The 19,631-nt window shown below is 49.4% G+C and overlaps 1 protein-coding gene across 1 annotated transcript in view; it reads right to left on the reverse strand.

The window, feature by feature from the left end:
- Positions 1-630: 630 nt before the first annotated feature.
- Positions 631-19,631, reverse strand: part of CCDC136 (coiled-coil domain containing 136) — a 45,852-nt gene continuing 26,851 nt past the window's right edge. The window contains exons 4-10 of the mRNA XM_063134497.1: positions 18,272-18,649; positions 16,277-16,394; positions 14,477-14,723; positions 12,633-12,764; positions 12,204-12,347; positions 8,425-8,536; positions 631-754 (exon numbers count right to left, since the gene is read on the reverse strand). Of these exons, the coding sequence (XP_062990567.1) occupies positions 8,435-8,536; positions 12,204-12,347; positions 12,633-12,764; positions 14,477-14,723; positions 16,277-16,394; positions 18,272-18,649 (1,121 nt within the window). The 3' untranslated portion in view covers positions 631-754; positions 8,425-8,434. The remainder of the gene's footprint in view (positions 755-8,424; positions 8,537-12,203; positions 12,348-12,632; positions 12,765-14,476; positions 14,724-16,276; positions 16,395-18,271; positions 18,650-19,631) is intronic.

Here is a 19,631-nt window from a genome sequence, read left to right on the forward strand (position 1 = left end):
GCACTTTAACTGGGGCTGCCTTTGTCCTTGGCCCAGAAGCTGCTGCTGGTGCAGAATGCAGCCCCCAGGATGCTGAGTGGGGTGCCTGACCGTGCACGTACTACACCGGCGTTGAAGGAACCGCACTGGCTACCTGTTAGCTACCGAGCCAAGTCCAAGGTCTTGTTGCTGGCATATAAAGCCCAGAGCCGCTTGGGACCAGGTTACCAGGCGGATCACCTTCCCCGATCCAGTCCCTTAGTAAGATAATCTAGAAAGCAGGCCTTGCTGGTTGCAACCGCAACCTGCAGTTGCCATCCCGTGGCAACCCAGAAGGAGGCCTTCTCCGTGGTGGCTCCCACCTTGCGAAGTGCCTTCCTCCTTGGTATGCCGGAGGCGCCGACTGTGGGCGTGTTTTAGAGGCCAGCTAAAGACGCAGCTCTTCACCCAGGCCTTCCACGCTTGATTCGGCTGCCCAGTTTGTTTCAATTTTAAATGTTTTAACTGGTTTGCATTTCAGTTTTTGCACTGCAAACCGCTATATATACCTTTTTAGACATGGTAAGCGGTCTAAATTATTTATTGATTAAATAATGAAATAAAATAATAATAGGTGGTTCTCTCTGCAAGGGGGCAGGTCAGGCAGGCAGGCAGGCAGGCAGTCTCTTCTGGTCACCCTCTAGCCGCTGCTGCATCTTTTCAGGCACGGGTACAGAAGCAAGCCCCCTGCCAACGCGACAAACACAGCAAAGGGTTTCATTCCTCCAAACGGGACCTGCATGAAAGGTGGGGCGGGGCAGAGAGACCGGGGTCAGTGATGGATGTCCTGAAATCCTCTCCATTCCATTCTTTCCATGCACTAGAGTTAACTGAACCACACTAACAGCCATTGAAGTGCATTGTGAAGTTATTTCTATAACCACAGCTGTGCCCCCGAAGAGATGGTGGCAAGTAGTTGGAAGGTGACCTTCCCATTTAAGTTAGAACAGCCTCCTCAACCTGGGACGCTCCAGATGTGTTGGACTGCAACTCCCAGAATGCCCCAGCCAGAGCTGGCTGGGGCATTCTGGGAGTTGTAGTCCAACACATCTGGAGCGCCCCAGGTTGAGGAAGGCTGAGTTAGAAGGTTGAGAAAGCTCTTCTCTAACGTCCTCATGCAAACTGAGCAACTGATTTTCATACACACATGGGCTTTGAGCAACTTTCTCTCTCTCTCTCTCTCTCTCTCTCTCTCTAAGCCTCAGTTTCTCTTCTGTAAGACAGGAAACCTGTAAGAGCTGGGTGTGAGGAACTGGTCTTTTGCTGTACCTCCAATACCACATAGGACATGTCTCCAATACCATGGGACCAGCGAAGTATTTTGCTTAAGGGGATGACTTTTGAAACCAGGAGTTTCCCAGGTGAAATCTCACCTCGGCCACCAACTCACCAGGTGCCCTTAACCAAGCCACCCTCTCTCTGACACAGTTCCCCACCTGTAAGTCGAGGACCCTCTTGCAGGACTGATCTCAAGATAACTGAGCCCATGTATGAGAAGCCACTGGAGCACTTTTAGCACTAGAGAAATGCAACGTGATGAGGTTATGTGTCCAAAATGTTGCTCATCTACAGGAAAAAAACCTTTGCATTGAACTCCTGGGTGTCACTGAGGGAGGAGGAGGCAACCCCATTGGTATTTATTCTTAGGCAACTCCACTGGTTCAACTCCAGGAATCCTTGTTGTTTGAATAATTCAATGGGTCTTTGCACCATGGAAAGGCACACAGACTTTTGCTCGTAACAGGAGGGGCGTGTGCTTGACCTGTGTCGCTGACTATGGTATTTTAAAGGTATAAAAATCACAATATATTGGTTTCAGTTCACTCTTAGATACATCTTGTGCTCTTTCCAGCACCAGGTAAAGACCTTCTTATTTTCCCATTTTTAGCATTCCATTTTTTAAAAAAAGTTTTGCTGTTTAAAATCTGCAATTGCATTTTAAATCTCTGCACCGCTGCTAAGTTTTACTCTGGTTGTGCTTTTATACTGTAGCTTTAAGCTACTGTATTTTATATTGCATTTTATGCTGCATTTTGAGGTTTTAATGTCTATGAACCGCCCAGAGAGCTTTGGCTATTGGGCAGCTGAGAAAACGAAATAAATAAATAAATAAATCTGGCCCTTTAAACATTGTCAAGGATCTCCATCTTCTCTCCTTCCGTGACTGATTTGGCACCCCCGTTTTGGGCCAAGAAGTGATTGGATGAAGACAGGTTGTGCACAAGACCAATGCACCGACATGCAGAAGCTTCTATTATGAAATTGCCAGGTCAAGATCAACCACGTCAACCAGTCCTAAGGCCACACCCCGACTGCCATTCTAACCGACATGGGTTCGTTCCCTACCTATTCAGAAGGAGCTGGTTTAAATTTTGCATTCATTTAAGTTATGTTCTTTACACAGTGCAGAATTAAACTACGGAATTCACTGCCATAAGGTGTGGCGATGGCCGCCATTTTGGATGGCTTTAAAAGCGGGTTGGATACATTTCTAGAGGAGAAGGGCTATCCATGGCTACTAGCCCTGATGGCTATGTGCTACCACCAGGATCAGAGGCAGTAAGCCTGTGTGCCCCAGTTGCTGTGGAACATGGGTGGGAGGGTGCTGTTGCACCATGTCCTGCTTTGTGGGTCCCTGGCCGACGGCTGGTTGGCCCCTGTGTGAACAGAGTGCTGGACTAGATGGACCCTTGGTCTGATCCAGCATCAGGGCTCTTCCTATGTCCTTGAGTTCTGCGTGTGTCTGAAGAGACTGAGTGCAAAACTAGTTGTGATCTGGGAGAGCTGTGATAAGGGATCTCCTGTAATGTTACAAAATGCTGCTGAGGGGGGGGGGCTCAAACTGGATCAGGGACAAGTGTATTTTGTTTATTTTCTTTATTTATTTCCCAATAGCCAATACTCTCTGGGCGGTTCATGAAAATTAAAAATACAACATGATAAATACAACCTACATGATACCCTTTGTAAACCGCCCAGAGATACCGCTATGGGGTGGTATATAAATGAAAATAATAATAATAATAATAATAATAATAATAATAATAATAATAATAATAATGTTTTTCCCTGCATTGCTAATAGCAGCTTTGGGAGGAGGGTGCAATTTTAATCAAGGAAAGTGGCACGGGGAGGAAAGGGTCAATGGGGGGGGCAAGCCCCCCCGTGCCGCAGTCCTGTTCTAAGTGGAGGAGAGCCTAGCTGCTCTTAACTTCTCAAAAATATGAGGGGTCTTTTGCATCACGGATCTTGCGGAACATCTAATTTGGTCGTTAGAGGGTTTACAAACGTAACTGCAAAGGAGTGTGAAAGGGGATGACGGATGACAGGAGCATTTGGGTATTGCTGGGTGGGAAAAGAGTCTCCAGTTAGCATTTTGTGTCTTCCTTCACTGTGTATTTTACGCAGAGCCTGTGAGCTGTGGGCAAGCTGACCTCGAGGCAAATGCTGCTTTCTTGAAAACAGCAGCAAAATATGGCAGCCAGGTGGGTCACCGGTACACCTAGGGGTGACCACGTTACACCAGCTTTAAAATCACTCCACTGGCTGCCAATTAGTTTCCGGGCAAAGTATAAAGTGTTGGTTATTACCTTTAAAGCCCTACGTGGTTTGGGTCCAGGCTACCTGCGGGATCGCCTTTTCCCCCATACAGTCCGCCCCGCACACTCAGGTCCTCTGGGGAGAACTTCCTTCAGCCAGCCAAGACTAGGCTGACAGCTGTTACCCAGAGGACCTTCTCTTCTGCCACCCCCAGGCTGTGGAATGGCCTGCCGGAGGAGATTCGTCAGCTTAACAGTCCTGCGGAATTTAAGAAAGCCATAAAGACTGATCTCTTCCGGCAGGCCTACCCAGTTGAATTTGAAGACGCCTTTTAATAATGTGCTGCCTTTAAACAATGTTTTAGTTTTATATATTTTTGATCAATTATATGTATTTTATGGTGTTTTGTATTTGTGTTGTACCCCTCCTCGATCTAGAGGGAGAGGCAGGTAAGAAATAATAATAATAATAATAATAATAATAATAATAATAATAATAATAATAATAATAATAATAATGGGCTTTCCCAAAGGACTGAAGAGAAACTTTCAGAAGAGATGTACAGGTGGGAAGGACCAAGAGCAGTCATTGATCATAGAATCCTAGAATAGCAGAGTTGGAAGGGGCCTACAAGGCCATCGAGTCCAACCCCCTGCTCAATGCAGGAATCCACCCTAAAGCATCCCTGACAGATGGTTGTCCAGCTGCCTCTTGAAGGCCTCTAGTGTGGGAGAGCCCACCACCTCCATAGGTAACTGGTTCCATTGTCGTACTGCTCTAACAGTCAGGAAGTTTTTCCTGATGTCCAGCTGGAATCTGGCTTCCTTTAACTTGAGCCTATTATTCCGCGTCTGTTTCAACCTCCTGTCCAAAAGGAGGGGCACCCACGAGACGGTCAACCTGTAGCACCTCTGTCCTGGGAGTGTCCTACAAAAAGCTGTTTGCAAAGCAAACAATTCCGGAGGTCTCAGACAAGCTACAGGGGAAAGATCAAAGCCCTCAGAATCATCAGTCTGAACCGAGGCCCACTGGGTTGTTTAGGGCTGTTTGTGGGTTAATTAACCCATGATTTGTGTTTCATATTCACCGGGTCAGAGAGAGCTAAGAGAGATTGATACCTAACACCATCTCCTGTAGTGACCCAATGGCCAAGGTGAGATTTGGATCTGGATCATCCTGATTTCCAACTGGGCCCCTCATCCTCTACGCTCCCCCTGCTGCTCTAGCATCCTGTTCCACCTCTGTTGCCTCTGGTCAGCACAGCACAGCTCAGCCCCTAAGGAAACTGTCTTGGGCCCAACTCTGGGCTATTCTACATCCATCTCTACTTTGGAAGCTAAGTAGAGGAATCTGACGCAGCGGGAAAGCAAACAACAAACCACACACTCAACTCCCGAGTCCTCACAGTCGGTCTGTCCAAGCATTTCTACTGAAGCTACAAAGCAGATAAGGCTTCAGTGAAGTTTGCAACAGCTAGGAATTAAGGTCATCTTCACCCAGCTTCCTCTTCACGGCCCCTGAACCTTTGCCTCTATTTTAGGGTGACCATATGAAAAAGAGGACAGGGCTCCTGTATCTTTAACAGTTGCATAGAAAAGGGGATTTCAGCAGGCGTCATTTGTATATATGGAGAACCTGGGGAAATTCCCCCTTCATCACAACAGTTAAAGCTGCAGGACCTATACTAGAGTGACCAGATTTAAAGGAGGGCAGGGCTCCTGCAGCTTTAAATGTTGTGATGAAGAGGGAATTTCGCCAGGTTCCCCATATATACAAAAGACGCCTGCTGAAATTTCCTTTTCAATACAACTGTTAAAGATACAGGAGCCCGGTCCTCCTTTCCATATTGTCATCCTACTCTATTTATTTATTCTGCCTCAGCATTCTATGCTTTCAAACCTCCCCTTCTATTCCAAAAATACTAGTTTGAAATTGTGAAAATTATCCCCACCTCGCTACAAATCCCACATTTTATAACCAGAATAAAACATGCAAATTAATTACATGTGCAAACCTGCTGCATTTAAGACCAATCTGGCTGTAAAAGTAGATTCATTTTACACAAGCAGAATTCTAGAAACCCCTTCAGAAGTGTCAAGAACCTCCAGGAGGTAATTATATGGGCAGATCCTCTGCATTACAGATGACGCGCGTAGCAAAAGAGCCGTTTCCTTCCTGTGAAGCCTCGGGGGAGCCCTGGGAAACACCATTTCTGCCTCCAGAGCAATTCGCCCATTACTGGCCAACCTCTGGTTTCATTCAAAGTGTATTAAGCATAACTAAACCACGCTAAAGGCTGTTTAGGTGTTTGGTGTAATTATTTCTATAGCACCCAGGAGATGGCACTTATAACTTCATTTTCAGTGCAGCATTCAAAAGCTGCACTTAAAGGAATAGCAAGCCCCAGAGGCAGGGATGCCCCATTAAGGATGAAGAAATGGGAGAGAGATGCTGGGATAGTTACCCAGGCGTGGACGGCTCTATAGCAACAAGTTGGCTATGAACACATTGACTCGCTTCAGCAGTCATAGAATCATAGAAAAGCAGAGTTGGAAGGGGCCTACAAGGCCATGGAGTCCAACCCCCTGCTCAATGCAGGAATCCACCCTAAAGCATCCCTGACAGATGGTTCTCCAGCTGCCTCTTGAAGGCCTCTAGTGTAGGAGAGCCCACAATCTCCCTAGGGAACTGATTCCATTGTCGTACTGCTCTAACAGTCAGGAAGTTTTTCCTGATGTCCAGCTGGAATCTGGCTTCCTGTAACTTGAGCCCGTTATTCCGTGTCCTGCACTCTGGGAGGATTGAGAAGAGACTCTGGCCCTCCTCTGTGTGACAACCTTTTAAGTATTTGAAGAGTGCTACACGTCAACACGTCCCTTCTGCTCATGAGATGAAAAAGTATGGGCATTTAAAAGAGGTGCATGGGTTACATTTCATAAATTTGTTTTTGTTTGTTTTTAATCAGGAAGTTGATTGTTTATTTTATATAATGGGTTGAATCCAGACTAGGTTAGTTGAAATCAACTGGACAAATTAGTCATGGAAAGGAAGGAAAGGAACCTCTCGTGCAAGCTGAGTCATTACTGAGTCTTGGAGGGACGCCAGCTTTTGCTGACATTTTCTTGGCAGGCCTTATAGCGGGGTGGTTTGCCGTTGCCTTCCCTGGCTGTTATTACCTTTCCCCCAGCTAAATGGGTACTCATTTTACCGACCTCGGGAGGATGGAAGGCTGAGTAGACCCGAGCCGGCTGCCTGAAACCAGCTTCCACTGGGATCGAACTCAGGCCGTGGGGAGAGTTTCAGCTGCAGAAACTGCTGCTTTACCGCTCTGCGACTTATGTTAAATCCCATTGATTTCTATGGGAACTAAAGTGCAGCGACCTTCATCTGGATCTAACCTGCAGTTTTTAACATCAGTTCTGTTAGCTTAGGCCTGAAAAGCAAAATATAAATATTTTAAATGAAATAAAATGGATAGTTCCTAGCTCCCAGGGCAGATAGGGAGGGCCAGTCTGGGGCACAGTTCAGAGTGCAGAGGGGTCACATGTGCACTGGAATGCATCCAGTGAGGTTTGGAGATGCTGTCACTTGATCCTGGAAGGAGGGCGATTCTGGCCATTATTGCACAGATAGGCAGGCAAGCCCAGTCCTCCAAGGAGGCACTGCCACCTGTGAAGAACAATACTGGAAACACCTGGCCCATAAGAACATAAAACTAGGGTGACCGTATGAAAAGGAGGACCTGGCTCCTGTATCTTTAACAGTTGCATAGAAAAGGGAATTTCAGCAGGTGTCATTTGTATGCATGGAGCACCTGGTGAAATTTTCTCTTCATCACAACAGTTAAAGCTGCAGGAGCTATACTGCAGCTATACTGTGACCAGATTTAAAAGAGGGCAGGGCTCCTGCAGCTTTAACTGTTGTGATAAAGAGGAAATTTCCCCAGGTTCTCCATATATACAAATGACACCTGCTGAAATTCCCTTTTCAATACAACTGTTAAAGATACAGGAGCCCTGTCCTCCTTTTCATATGGTCACCCTAATAAAACCATAGAATAGTCGAGTTGGAAGGGGCCTCTAAGGTCATCGAATCCAACCTCCTGATCAATGCAGGAATCCACCTTAAAGCATCCCTTTCCAGCTGCCTCTTGAAGGCCTCTAGTGTGGGAGAGCCCACAACCTCCCTAAGTCACTGGTTCCATTGTCGTACCGCTCTAAGAAGTCAGGAAGTTTTTCCTGATGTCCAGCCGGAATCCGGCTTCCTGTAACTTGAGCCCGTTATTCCGTGTCCGGCACTCATAAAAAGAGCCCTGCTGGATCAGACCAAGGGTCCATCTCATCCAGCACTCTGTTCACACAGTGGCCAACCAGCTGTCGGCCAGAGATGAACAAAGTAGGACATGGTGCAACAGAACCCTCCCGCCCATGTTCCCCAGCAACTGGTGCACACAGGCTTACTGCCTTGGATCCTGGGGGTAGCACATAACCATCAGGGCTAGTAGCCATTCATAGCCTTCTCCTCCAGGAATTGATCCAACCCCCTCTTAAAGTCATCCAAATGGGTGGCCATCCCTACATCTCGTGGCAGTGTACCGTCTTCATCGCTTTGAGAAATTCGCTTGCCTCTGCCCTGCCTTAGCCTCAGTGGGGGAGTTAATGCAACGGTCTAGGAGTGATCGTTGTGGAAAGGGAACAGGGGAGGCAGGAGGAGATGGGGCGGGTATTGAAGAATCACAGGAGGGGAGAGGGTGTCACTGGGAGAGGTGGACGGAAAGCAACAGAAGTCAGGGAGAGGACAGGAGCAGCCTGGCATGCAGGTGGCCAAGGCGAAGCGCAGCCCAGTGGAAGAAGCAGATACCAATACCTGATCGGGGTTAGGAGGAGGCCTCGGCCCACCAGCACCAGAGCAGAGCCACTATCACAACCAGACCTATGAGAGGGAGTGAGATCGTGGGGGGGTCGGGTGCATGTGTGACCTGGGGGGAGGGGGGCGGGCAGGGAGGGAAGAGCGTGGAATGGAGTGTGGAGGTGATGCCACGGACACCACAGAAGGGAGATGAGCCACGGCGGGGAAGGAGAGAAAAGAGAGAGAGAGAGGTTAAACCACAGGGTCTCTCGTCTGTCGTGAATCTAGGGGAGGGGCTCCCAGATTTAGGACACGCCCATGCGATCACCTGAGGCCATTTTCAAACCCGTTTATGTGCTACGGCTCCCAAACACAGTTCTGTGAAGGAGCTGACAGGGCATTCCCAGGATAGGAAAATGCCCAGGAGTCTTTCGTTCCATTTTTGGGAGCAAATCACGTAAAGGCTTCTACGTAAAACACATCTTGTAGAGACTACTGCGTTTCCAAGCAGGGTCCTAGATTCACGGGTACAGCTCCAGAAAGGCCGACCCTCATGTAATACCTCCACGTGAAGACACACACAGCGTTGGCTTTAAAAGCTAGTCTGGGAGTCTTTTATGCTCTATTTGGAGCAGACTTGGGTCATCCTCTCCTCTGGTCCCAAATCCCCTTCCTGCCACAAGTGGGAGACAGCAGCAGGCGCTCAGGAGATAGTGGGGGTTGCGGTGGGCCTGCGCTTTATAGGTCTCTTGCTTACGACCCCCACCCCAAAACCATATGCAGCTGGCAAAGCCGGACAATCTTCTATGTCACAGGTGCAGAACCCGGGTGGGGGCAAATCTCCTCTCCAGGGTTACCCAGATGCCCCATTTCCTTAGCCCCACCCCCCTTTCCCCAGTCAACCAATCATTTGGAGGATTCCTGGCTTCTGTGCAGTTCCCCTCCATCAATTATAAAAGGTTGAAATTATTCCTCTCCTGAGACTGGCAGGAAGAGCTTTAAGCTAAAACAGGCAGGCATTTTGGTCCTGCCTCTTTTGCTTTCAGCCCCCCAGCCCCCAGCCCACCCCAGGAATTCAGCCCTCAGGTTGGAAGAGGTTCAACACCTCTGTTCTGTGTAGCAATTACTGTGGGGCTATCTAAGCGTTCTCGGTGCCCTGAGGTGGCTCTGCGGTGGCGCCGCGTCGATTATACAACGCAGCAACCACCTCGAAGCCTCCTCCCCTACGCACCCGCCCAGACCCTAAGATCATCCCTCAGGGGTCCTTCTCCGTGAGCCCCTGCCAAAGGAAGTGAGGCAGGTGGCTACCAGGAGGAGGGCCTTCTCTGCTGTGGCACCCTGGGTGTGGAATGAGCTCCCTAAAGAGGTTCACCTGGCATCTACGTTATACTCTTTTAGATGCCAAGTGAAGACCTTTTTATTTTCTCAGCCTTTTAACAGTCTAGCAACTTAATTTTGAACGTTGCTGTTTTAAATCTGCATTTTAAAACTATTAATTTCTGCATTGCTGCTTAGTTTTATCCAGGTTGTGCTTTTATATGGTACTTTTACGCTGCGTTTTTGCACTGTTGTTTGTTTTATATTTTGAATGGTTTTCATGGTTTTGATTTCTGTGAGCCGCCCAGAGAGCTTCGGCTATTGGGTGGTATAGAAATGCAACAAATAAATAAATATTAAATGAGCCATCACGGGTCTTTCCAGAGAAGCCCCGCTTTTTAAAGGACTTACCCTGACTTTTCAGGATGGAGCGAGGTGAACGCGGCCCTTCGGTCATCTAACTGCGCTCCGTCCTCGATGAGGAGGCGTGGCTGGGCAGATGCTGACCCCTGATTGGTTGCTGTCTACCCGGGCAGAGGGCACAGGGCAGACCCGGCTGCTGGAAACTCCGCACTTTTGCTGCAGCATCAGGATTAGCTGCCGCCACCCCGACACAGCAAAAGCGCGGCGTTTTGCTTACTGCGGTGGCAACACGCCAGGGGAGTGACATCTGGAAGCCAAACCTGCTCCCCAAACCGATTTTAACTCTCCCTTCAAAATTTTAATCAACGTGTGTCAAAAAGGTACTGAATTTTCATCTGTTAGGAAAGCAAAGAGCTTTCTCAGCACTGTAGGATACAGCAACATCCCATATCTTAAAATCTTTTCAATTTTAAGAATTCAAGGTAGAGCCCGCCGTTTCAAACCTGCCAGCCAGGTGTTTTGGGGGAGGTCACAAGTGGGGCTTGAAGCCAACAGCCCTCCCTCGTCACTGCTGCCCAGAAACTGGTATTTAGAGGCACACGGCTCCTAAACATCCAGGTTCCATAAAGCCCTCATAGCCCACAGCCAGTGACAGACCCTTTGCCCTCCACGAATTGGCCTAATCCCCCTCTAAAGCCACCTCAGGTAGCCGCCACGCCCACGTCTTGTGGCAGCAAACTGCATAAATCGGATCATGCATTTTGCAAGCAAGGCGAAGGAGCTAGGCAACAATTTGCCTTCCGTAGGTCATTCCATGCCTGAGCGCTCCAAAACTGGGAAGCCACCCCTGCTACACGGCGCCAAGGTCATTATGGAACCTGATCATTCAGTAAGGTAGCTTTCGCCAACTGGCTGGGTATGCTGGGGGTTGTAGTCCTACACATCTGGAGGGCATCCGCTTGAGCGGCAAAATACATTACCAGCTCCCACGCAGGGGGAGAGTGTGCCACCCCCAAAAAAGAAGCCAGCATGCCCTGCCACTAGGAAATTGTGGAGTTTATCCCCACCTCTAGGTTCTCTTACTAACTGGTCACCGAACAAACACCCCCCCAGCTCCTTTATTGCATAGCGCCCTGTTTCTGGACCAGCGGACCCACACCTCTGCAAGCTATCATTCTAGGCTTCCTACCGTCGGCCTGTTCAACAGGCATAGGGTGACCGTATGAAAAGGTGGACAGAGCTCTTGTATCTTTAACAGTGGTATGGAAAAGGGAATTTCAGCGGGTGTCCTGTGCAGGCATGCAGCACCTGGTGAAATTCCCTCTTCATCACAACAGTTCAATCTGCAGGAGCTGTACTAGAGTGACCAGTTACAAAAGAGGGCAGGGCTCCGGCAGCTTTAACTGCTGTGATGAAGAGGGAATTTCACCAAGTGCTGCGTGCATAATAATAATAATAATAATAATAATAATAATAATAATAATAATAATTATTATTATTATTATTTATTTCTTACCCGCCTCTCCATTTTGATCAAGGCAAGGAACAACAATAAATGATAAAATACATAATACTCAATTAAACGTAATATACATTGTTAAAAACATCCTAAAAAAACATCCTAAAAACATTTTTAAAACATCTTAAAATTCCACTGGACACCTGCTGAAATCCCCCTTTCAATACAACTTTTAAAGGTACAGGAGCCCTGTCCTCCTTTTCCTATGGTCACCTTAGGGCAGCCTTCCTCAACCTGGGGCGCTCCAGATGTGTTGGACTACAACTCCCAGAATGCCCCAGCCGGGGCATTCTGGGAGTTGTAGTCCAACACATCTGGAGCGCCCCAGGTTGAGGAAGGCTGCCTTAGAGCATGACGGTGCCCAGATAACCTGTGGAGCAACCTTGCCCAACTCTTGCAGCTCGAACCTCTGCACGCTTGCGCAGAAGGAAGTCCGGCTCGGTTCAACGGGGCGTCTGTTCTACTAAGACTGCCCAGGATTGTAGCCTCGGTGAAATGGCTGCTCAAGCCGCCCTCTGTCCCGCCCCACTAGCTGCCTGTCGACCTGAGCAGCCTCCGCCCGCCTCCCGCCCCAGGCCGGACCGCTCCGCGGAATTACCCGTCCACCAGGTGGGATATTGCCGTTGAGTCTCTGGATCTCCTCTTTGCACAGACGTAGCTCCTCATGCAGCTCCTCCCACTCAGTGGGGCTGGTCTGGGCCTTGCTCTCGGTTTCGCGCAGACTGCGCCGGGATCCGTGGCTCTGCCAGGGGAAGAAGAAGTCACAGGGGACGAGTGTCAAGCAGGGCTCATTGCCACCGTCGCCTTAGCCCAGCTGCCCCCAACCGGATGTGTTGGACTACAACTTCCCTCAGCCACAGCCAGCCCAGTCATTGGCCACGCTGGCTGGGAATGACGGGCCTTGCATCCAGAACATCTGGAGGGCTCCAGGTTGGGGAAGGCCAACGAGCGTCATCTTCTTCTCCTTCTCCTCCTCCTCCTCCTCCCTGGCTTTTTGCTCAATCCGCTTTCCACAAAATGCTCGTACCTCGGTTCCATCTTTCTCCCCTGCTCTTGCAGCTTCTCCCACCTTTTGCTCACTTCCCCTGTTTCTCCACTTATTGCAGCTGGGCTGCTCCTTGCTCTCCATTTTGCACAGGTCGTAGGGGGCTTGGTTGCACTGCCAGGGCAAGAAGAAGCCACAGCGGGTAAGTATCACGCAGTGCCCGCCCTAAACAGTCCTTAGCTAGGGTGACCCTAAGGAGGACCGGGCTCCAGTATCTTTAACACTTGTACAGAAAAGAGAATTTCAGCAGGTGCTATTTGTATGCAGGCAGCACCTGGAGAAACCCCCTCTTCATCACAACAATTAACGCTGCAGGAGCTATACCAGAGTGGCCAGATACAAAAGAGGGCAGGGCTCCTGCAGCTTTAACTGTTGGGATGAAGAGGTGCTGCGTGCATACAAATGACACTTGCTGAAATTCCCTTTTCTCTACAACTGTGAAAGATACAGGAGCCTGTCCTCCTTTCCTTACGGTCACCCTACCTCAGCCCATCCTTCGGACGCAGGGGAACCTCTCCTCTCGCTTCCGCTGTTCTTATTCTACTACTCTTTTCTCTCTTCACCCTGTTCCTTTACCCTTTCCGAAATCAATAGCTGCTGCCTACACGAACCAGGTTCGAGGATCATAGAATCCTAGAATATTAAAAGTTGGAAGGGGCCTTTGAGGCCATCAAGTCCAACCCCCTGCTCAATGCAGGAATCCACCCTAAAGCATATGGATGGAAAACAGATGCAGGTCGAATAAAAGAATAAAAGCGAAGAAAGCTGACACATCCTTAACTCTCAGTTCAATCAACCAGGTTCCAGGGGAGGTTGTGGGTGTGAAGGACGTCATCCGGGGCTGGTTATCTAAGTAAGTGGTGTTCCTTCCCCTTCTCAGGCGAACCCGGGTGACTGAACTGAGAGTTAAAGCCGTGTGAGCTTTCCTTTGCTTTTGACCAGGTTTTTCCTCCTTTTTCCCCATTCCCTCTTTAGACATGATAGCACTCTTCAAATACTTAAAAGGTTGTCACACAGAGGAGGGCCAGGATCTCTTCTCGATCCTCCCAGAGTGCAGGACACGGAATAACGGGCTCAAGTTAAAGGAAGCCAGATTCCAATTGGACATCAGGAAAAACTTCCTCACTGTTAGAGCAGTACGACAATGGAATCAGTGACCTAGGGAGGTTGTGGGCTCTCCCACACTAGAGGCCTTCAAGAGGCAGCTGGACAACCCTCTGTCAGGGATGCTTTAGGGTGGATTCCTGCATTGAGCAGGGGGTTGGACTCAATGGCCTTGTAGGCCCCTTCCAACTGTGCTATTCTATGATTCTATGATCTCATATTCTATTTAAGTTCCCCTCTCTTGCCCCCAAATCCCTCCCCTCTCTATCCTCCTTGCCCTTCATGCTCTTTGGTCCTCGGGGGGTGGGGGGAAGCACTTGGGCCTCGTACCCCATGCTTTTTGCACCCCTGCTATGGACAATAACTGGGCTTTGAAATCGGGACGTCCTGATTCACAGCTCACGCCCTGAGCCGCTGTGCTAGATGCACTGTTAGAATCCCCCTGACCCCTCTGGGAGCAACCCTTTCCCGGGTTCCCTGGGAGGTAAAGAGTTTTAAAAACAGCTGAGGTTGGTAGATTATTGTGGCCCTGTGGCAATTCCCCAAGGAGACGGAGGGAGAGCTCCCGACCGCGTTCCATATCATGCCACCTTGAGAGGGGGCCGCCCTTAAAAACACCCTAAACCTAATTTTAAATGAATTGAAATAAAAAATAATACTTGGGCCTGGTCCAGCTCCGTTTCCTTCTCCTCCTCCTCCTCCTCCTTCTCCTCCTCCTCCTCTTCGTCCTCTTCCTCCACCCTCTTCAGCTGTTTCAGCTGTTCACATTCTCCCATCAGCTTTTCCATCTTGTCGTCCTCGTCTTCGTAGGACGTGCCCACGATCTCCACAGACTTGAAGGAGACGCTGCCGACCGTGTGGAGGGTGTTTCGCCTGACGGATTGGCGGCGTTCTGTGCTCCACTCCGCATCGAAGTCGAGGGACGGTGAATCATCCAACTTGCTTCTGGATCTGTCAGGGGGAAATTCACTGAGAGGGAGATGGATGCAAAACTGCTTAGGGAAGAGGGGTGTTGCAGGAGATGTGGGGGTGGGGGCGCTGGGATTTGGGGCGAGTCAGGGGCTGCATTGTCTTGGGAAGCCTGCTGCTGCCAGTCCAGGTGGACACTACTGGCCTTTCACAATGGGAAGGAAGGTAGGAGTTCAAAGCAGACCATTGGATCTCACTCAGCGGTGTCCCCTCCCTCTGGACCCAGATGTCAAGAGGGCGGGGGCCCACCCTGAAGCCCTGCCCATGACACCCTCCTCCGCCTTGTTGGGGAGTGCCTACTCCGAGGGAAGCTTGGAGGATGGCAACAAGGGAGGGGGCCTTCTCAGTGGTGGCCCCCCAATTATGGAAAGATCTCCCCGACGAGGCTCGCCTGACATTGTTATCTTTTTGGCACCTGGTTAAGACTTTTCTCTTCTCTCAGGCAGTTAACAACATATGCTGAATTTTTAATTGACGCCAGAATAGTTGTTTTAAATAGATTTTTTTTATGCTTTTGATGGTTTTAAATTTTTGTATATCTGTTTTTAACGTTCATTTTTTAAAACTTCTGTAAACCTCCCAGAGAGCTTCGGCTATGGGGCAGTATATAAATGTAATAAAATAAATAAATAAATTGCAGACCGTATTGGGCTAGATCAGCCTTCCTCAACCTGGGGTGCTCCAGATGTGTTGGACTACAACTCCCAGAATGCATCAGCCAGCGGAGTTGGGGGATGCAGTCCAACACATCTGGAGCGCCCCAGGTTGAGGAAGGCTGGGCTAGATAGACAGTAAACAGTAGCTCTGTGTGTTCATAGCTTCAGCTATTGGGCGGTATAGAAATGCAAGAAATAAATAAATAAAATAAATAAATGTAACTTTCTCCCTCCCTATTTTCAAAAGGTACAGCAGTCTTCCACAGCCTCCCCAATCGGCTGACCTCCTAATGTGTGGGACTACAGCCCCCATCTCTCCCAGCCTGTACTGCAGTCCAATACAGTTTATTTATTTATTATTTATTTATTTATTACATTTTTATACCGCCCAATAGCCGAAGCTCTCTGGGCGGTTCACAAAAATTAAAACCATAATAAAACAGCCAACAGGTTAAAAGCACAATTACAAAATACAGTATAAAAAGCACAACCAGGATAAAAACCCCGCAGCAAAATTGATATAAGATTAAAATACAGAGTTAGAACAGTAAAATTTAAATTTAAGTTAAAATTAAGTGTTAAAATACTGAGAGAATAAAAAGGTCTTCAGTTGGCGATGAAAAGAGTACAGTGTAGGCGCCAGGCGGACCTCTCTGGGGAGCTCATTCCACAGCCGGGGTGCCACAGCGGAGAAGGCCCTCCTCCTAGTAGCCACCTGCCTCCCTTCCTTTGGCAGGGGCTCACGGAGATACAGTTGGAGGGCAGCCAGTTGGGGCAGGCTGGTCCTTCTCAAAGCGCCCCACCCACCCACCCATCCAGAACGACTCTGTGTCTTCCAGGCCTGATGCAGACCCAATGACGCCCCCCACCCCACAAGCCCAAAACATCGGGACTCACCTATACTTTATGGCCTCGAGTCTCTCCAGCTGATGGACCATCGTCCTGTTGCTTTTCTGCAAGATCTGGTACTCTTCGGTGAGATCCTGGTACTGCTCTCGCAAGGTGCTGACCTCCTCTGCAAAGCACACAAACCCCGGTTGGTGAAACGCAGCGCCGTTCGCCGAGAGCCCGCTCCAAGCCCTTTCCCCAGCACAACAGCTGCACAGGCAGCTTCAGGTATTTCAAGATTTATCCAACCCGGATGATTCAAGCCTCGGAATAAAAGCTGCTCAGGCTTAGAGTGTTTGATGCGTGCTCTGCAAAGCCAAAAACGAGAGGTTGACATCAAACGGCTCCTGCAGCTTGAAGTTCCTTTGCTTTTGCTGTGAAGGAGGAAGCTGAGGAGGCACCTCCTTCAAGGGGAACGTTCTGCTGGTTGACCTGCAGTGTGTGTGTGTGTGTGTGTGTGTGTGTGTGTGTGTGTGTGTGTGTGGCTTTAACCTCCTTGCACACTGTTCTGCCTTTGCTGGAAAATGAGTTGGTCTTTCATGGATAGAAGACACGGAATGATGAGGAACATCTACAGAGTTAGAGACCAGTACGTGCAGGGGGGAGTGAAAAATACAGACCCTGTTCCTATACACCAGAATTCCCCAACCAGATATTTTGGACTACAGCCCCCACTATCCATTGGCCATGCTGGTTGCGGCTGATGGGAGCTGTAGCCCAAAACATCTAGACCAGGGGGAGGCAACGCATTGCCCTCCAGGTGTTTTGGACTACAACTCCCATTAGCCTCATCCAGTCAGGGATTATGGGTGTTGTGATCCAAAACATCTGGCGGGCACCACGTTACCCAGACTGCTGCACACTCTGCCTTGAGTCCCAGTGAACCCAGTTGGATGTTCTTCCGAGGAGCGTGCTGAGCATGAGGCATATAGACTGAGATGGGGAGTGAGAGACAGCAAGGCACAGGCAGCCATACCCTGCTGGCAGCAAGGTGCTTGTGGCCAGGATCCTAGGTACACTGACTCGGGCGTAAGCCCTATTATTGAGCATGCTGGGACTTATTTCTGAGCGCATCTGCAGAGGATCACTGAACAAGAAACCAGTTACATGATCACATGTGGCTTCCCTTTAAAAGCTTTTAAAACAGAGAGGGTTCTTAGCAGCTGCAGTAATGACAGCACTTTGCATTCCCGACAAGAGCAGAACGCAGGCTGGGCTGGGCTGGGCTGGATTGCAGTCCAACCCACATCAGGGTCTTTCTCTAGGGCAGGCATCCCTCACCTGCCGCCCTCCAGACATCTTGGCTGTCATGGACATGTTGGTTGGGGATGATGGAAATTGTTCAATCCATCTCGAGGGCACCAGGTGGGGGAAGGCTGCCCGAGGGAACTGAGAACGCCCCCCCCCCCCCCGCTGTCAGTTACAAGAGCACTCAGGAACGAAAGGGTCCACAAAGCGTGGGCCATAACGAAGGTGTTAGCCTTTAAGGTGCCACAAGGCCACCGTTGCTTCCACACAGAGAGCTCCTAGAATGGCCAACTAAAAGGCCTCACCCAGCTATTCCGCCTTTTCCTCCTTAATGTTTTTTTCTATGAAAAGAGAGAAGGCGGAAAAAGCCGTGGGGAATCGCAGGAGTTTCGCATTGGGGAAGTCATCGTCTGGAACCCCTGGGAAAATCCCAAGAATGAGGCAGGGCGATTGCATGATAAAAACCTCTCCTGGAAGCAGCCTCTGGGTTGCTTTTCTGCAGCAGACAAACACGGAAATTACAGAAGAGGCGTGACGCAAGAGCCCTAGGCCGAGCTTGTTGAGTTCTCCAGCAGCTCAGTCTCCCCACAACCTGGTCCCTTCAGATGTATTAGACTAAAACTCCAGAGGATGGGAGTTGTAGTCCAACACGTCCCGAGACCCCCCAGGCTGGGGATCATACCACGAATCAGAGATGCAAGGGAGCTCAAGGGTGTTACACTGGGATCACCCACAGTGTAAAAAGCCGCAAAGTACCTCGGAGCCTGACCACCTCGTCCGAAGGACCGGAAACCCGTTCATCAAAGCGCGTCACAACTTGCACCTCCGGCGAGGGCTGTCTGTCTCCAGTGCCGGGCCCTTGTTTCATGCTGATCTCGGCGCGCAGGGCAGTGATCTCCATGTCATACTCGTTGCGGTTCTGCTGCACCCGCTCCAGCTCAGCCTTCAGCCGGCAAATCTCCTCCTGCAGCACTGCAACCTCATTCTCGTGCAAGGCTGCCGCCTCCTCGGCGTCCAAACGCAGGCTGTGGATCTCCTCGTTGGCTTCCTGCAGCTCCACCTGAATATGATCTATCTCAACATCCTTCTCGTCTTCTAGTGCGTCAAATTCATCTTTCAGTGAACGCATCTGAGCTGGATCGGGGCAAGAGAGATGCAAAGGTGAGAAGGCAGGCCCTAGGAAATGGGGAACCTACCTAAATTCTATCCGTGTTCTGGACAAGTCAGGAAGGCAAAAACCTGGCCTATTCATTTAGATGAATTCTCTTCAATGAAGTCCCAGATGAGGCCAGCCACCTCTCTCTCGGGAGGAAATTCCAGAGGCGAGTGGCCACCGCTGAGAAGGCCCACACTCTACTGCCTACCAACCTTTCTGATTTTGGTGACGGAACAGCAAACAGAGCCCCTTTAGATGATCTTCAAACATGGGCAGGTACATACGGGTATAGGTGTCCCTTCAGATAACCTGGACCCAAATCATTTAGTGCTTTAAGGACAAAACTGTCTAGCCACAACGAGGACTCAAGCAGCCACATCCTATAAAAGCTGGAGCTTTTGAGTCATCTTCAAAGCTAGCCTCACATAGAGTGCATTACAGCCATCCGGTCTGGATGTAACAGCTGGGATTGCTGTGATAGAGGTCTCTGTTGGTGTTGAAGACTGTGGGTTCAAAGGAGTTGTTCAGTGTGTTGGAGCTCAGACCCCACCTCTGCCTTGCACTCAAGTCTTTTGGGCACGTTGCTTGTCCTTTGCCATGCCTCCCATGGCAGCCATTTTGTGCTGGTGCCCAGAAGAGCTTATCAAATTGCCACATGTGTGCATTGCCCATAAGTCTGTCTGTCCTTAAACTAGGGGATACATAACTGAGGCCACATCCACTTTCTTAGACAGGACCGCAGCTGACGTATCAACCAAAGGTGATAAAATAGGGTGACCATATGTAGGGTGACCCTATGAAAAGGAGGACAGGGCTCCTGTATCTTTAACAGTTGCATAGAAAAGGGAATTTCAGCAGGTGTCATTTGTAGGCATGAAGCACCTGCTGAAATTCCCTCTTCATCACAACGAGTTAAAGCTGATGGGGCCCTGCCCTTTTTTATCTGGGCACGCTGGTATA

Source organism: Elgaria multicarinata, chromosome 9 (assembly GCF_023053635.1).
Source record: "Elgaria multicarinata webbii isolate HBS135686 ecotype San Diego chromosome 9, rElgMul1.1.pri, whole genome shotgun sequence".
NCBI lineage: Eukaryota > Metazoa > Chordata > Lepidosauria > Squamata > Anguidae > Elgaria > Elgaria multicarinata.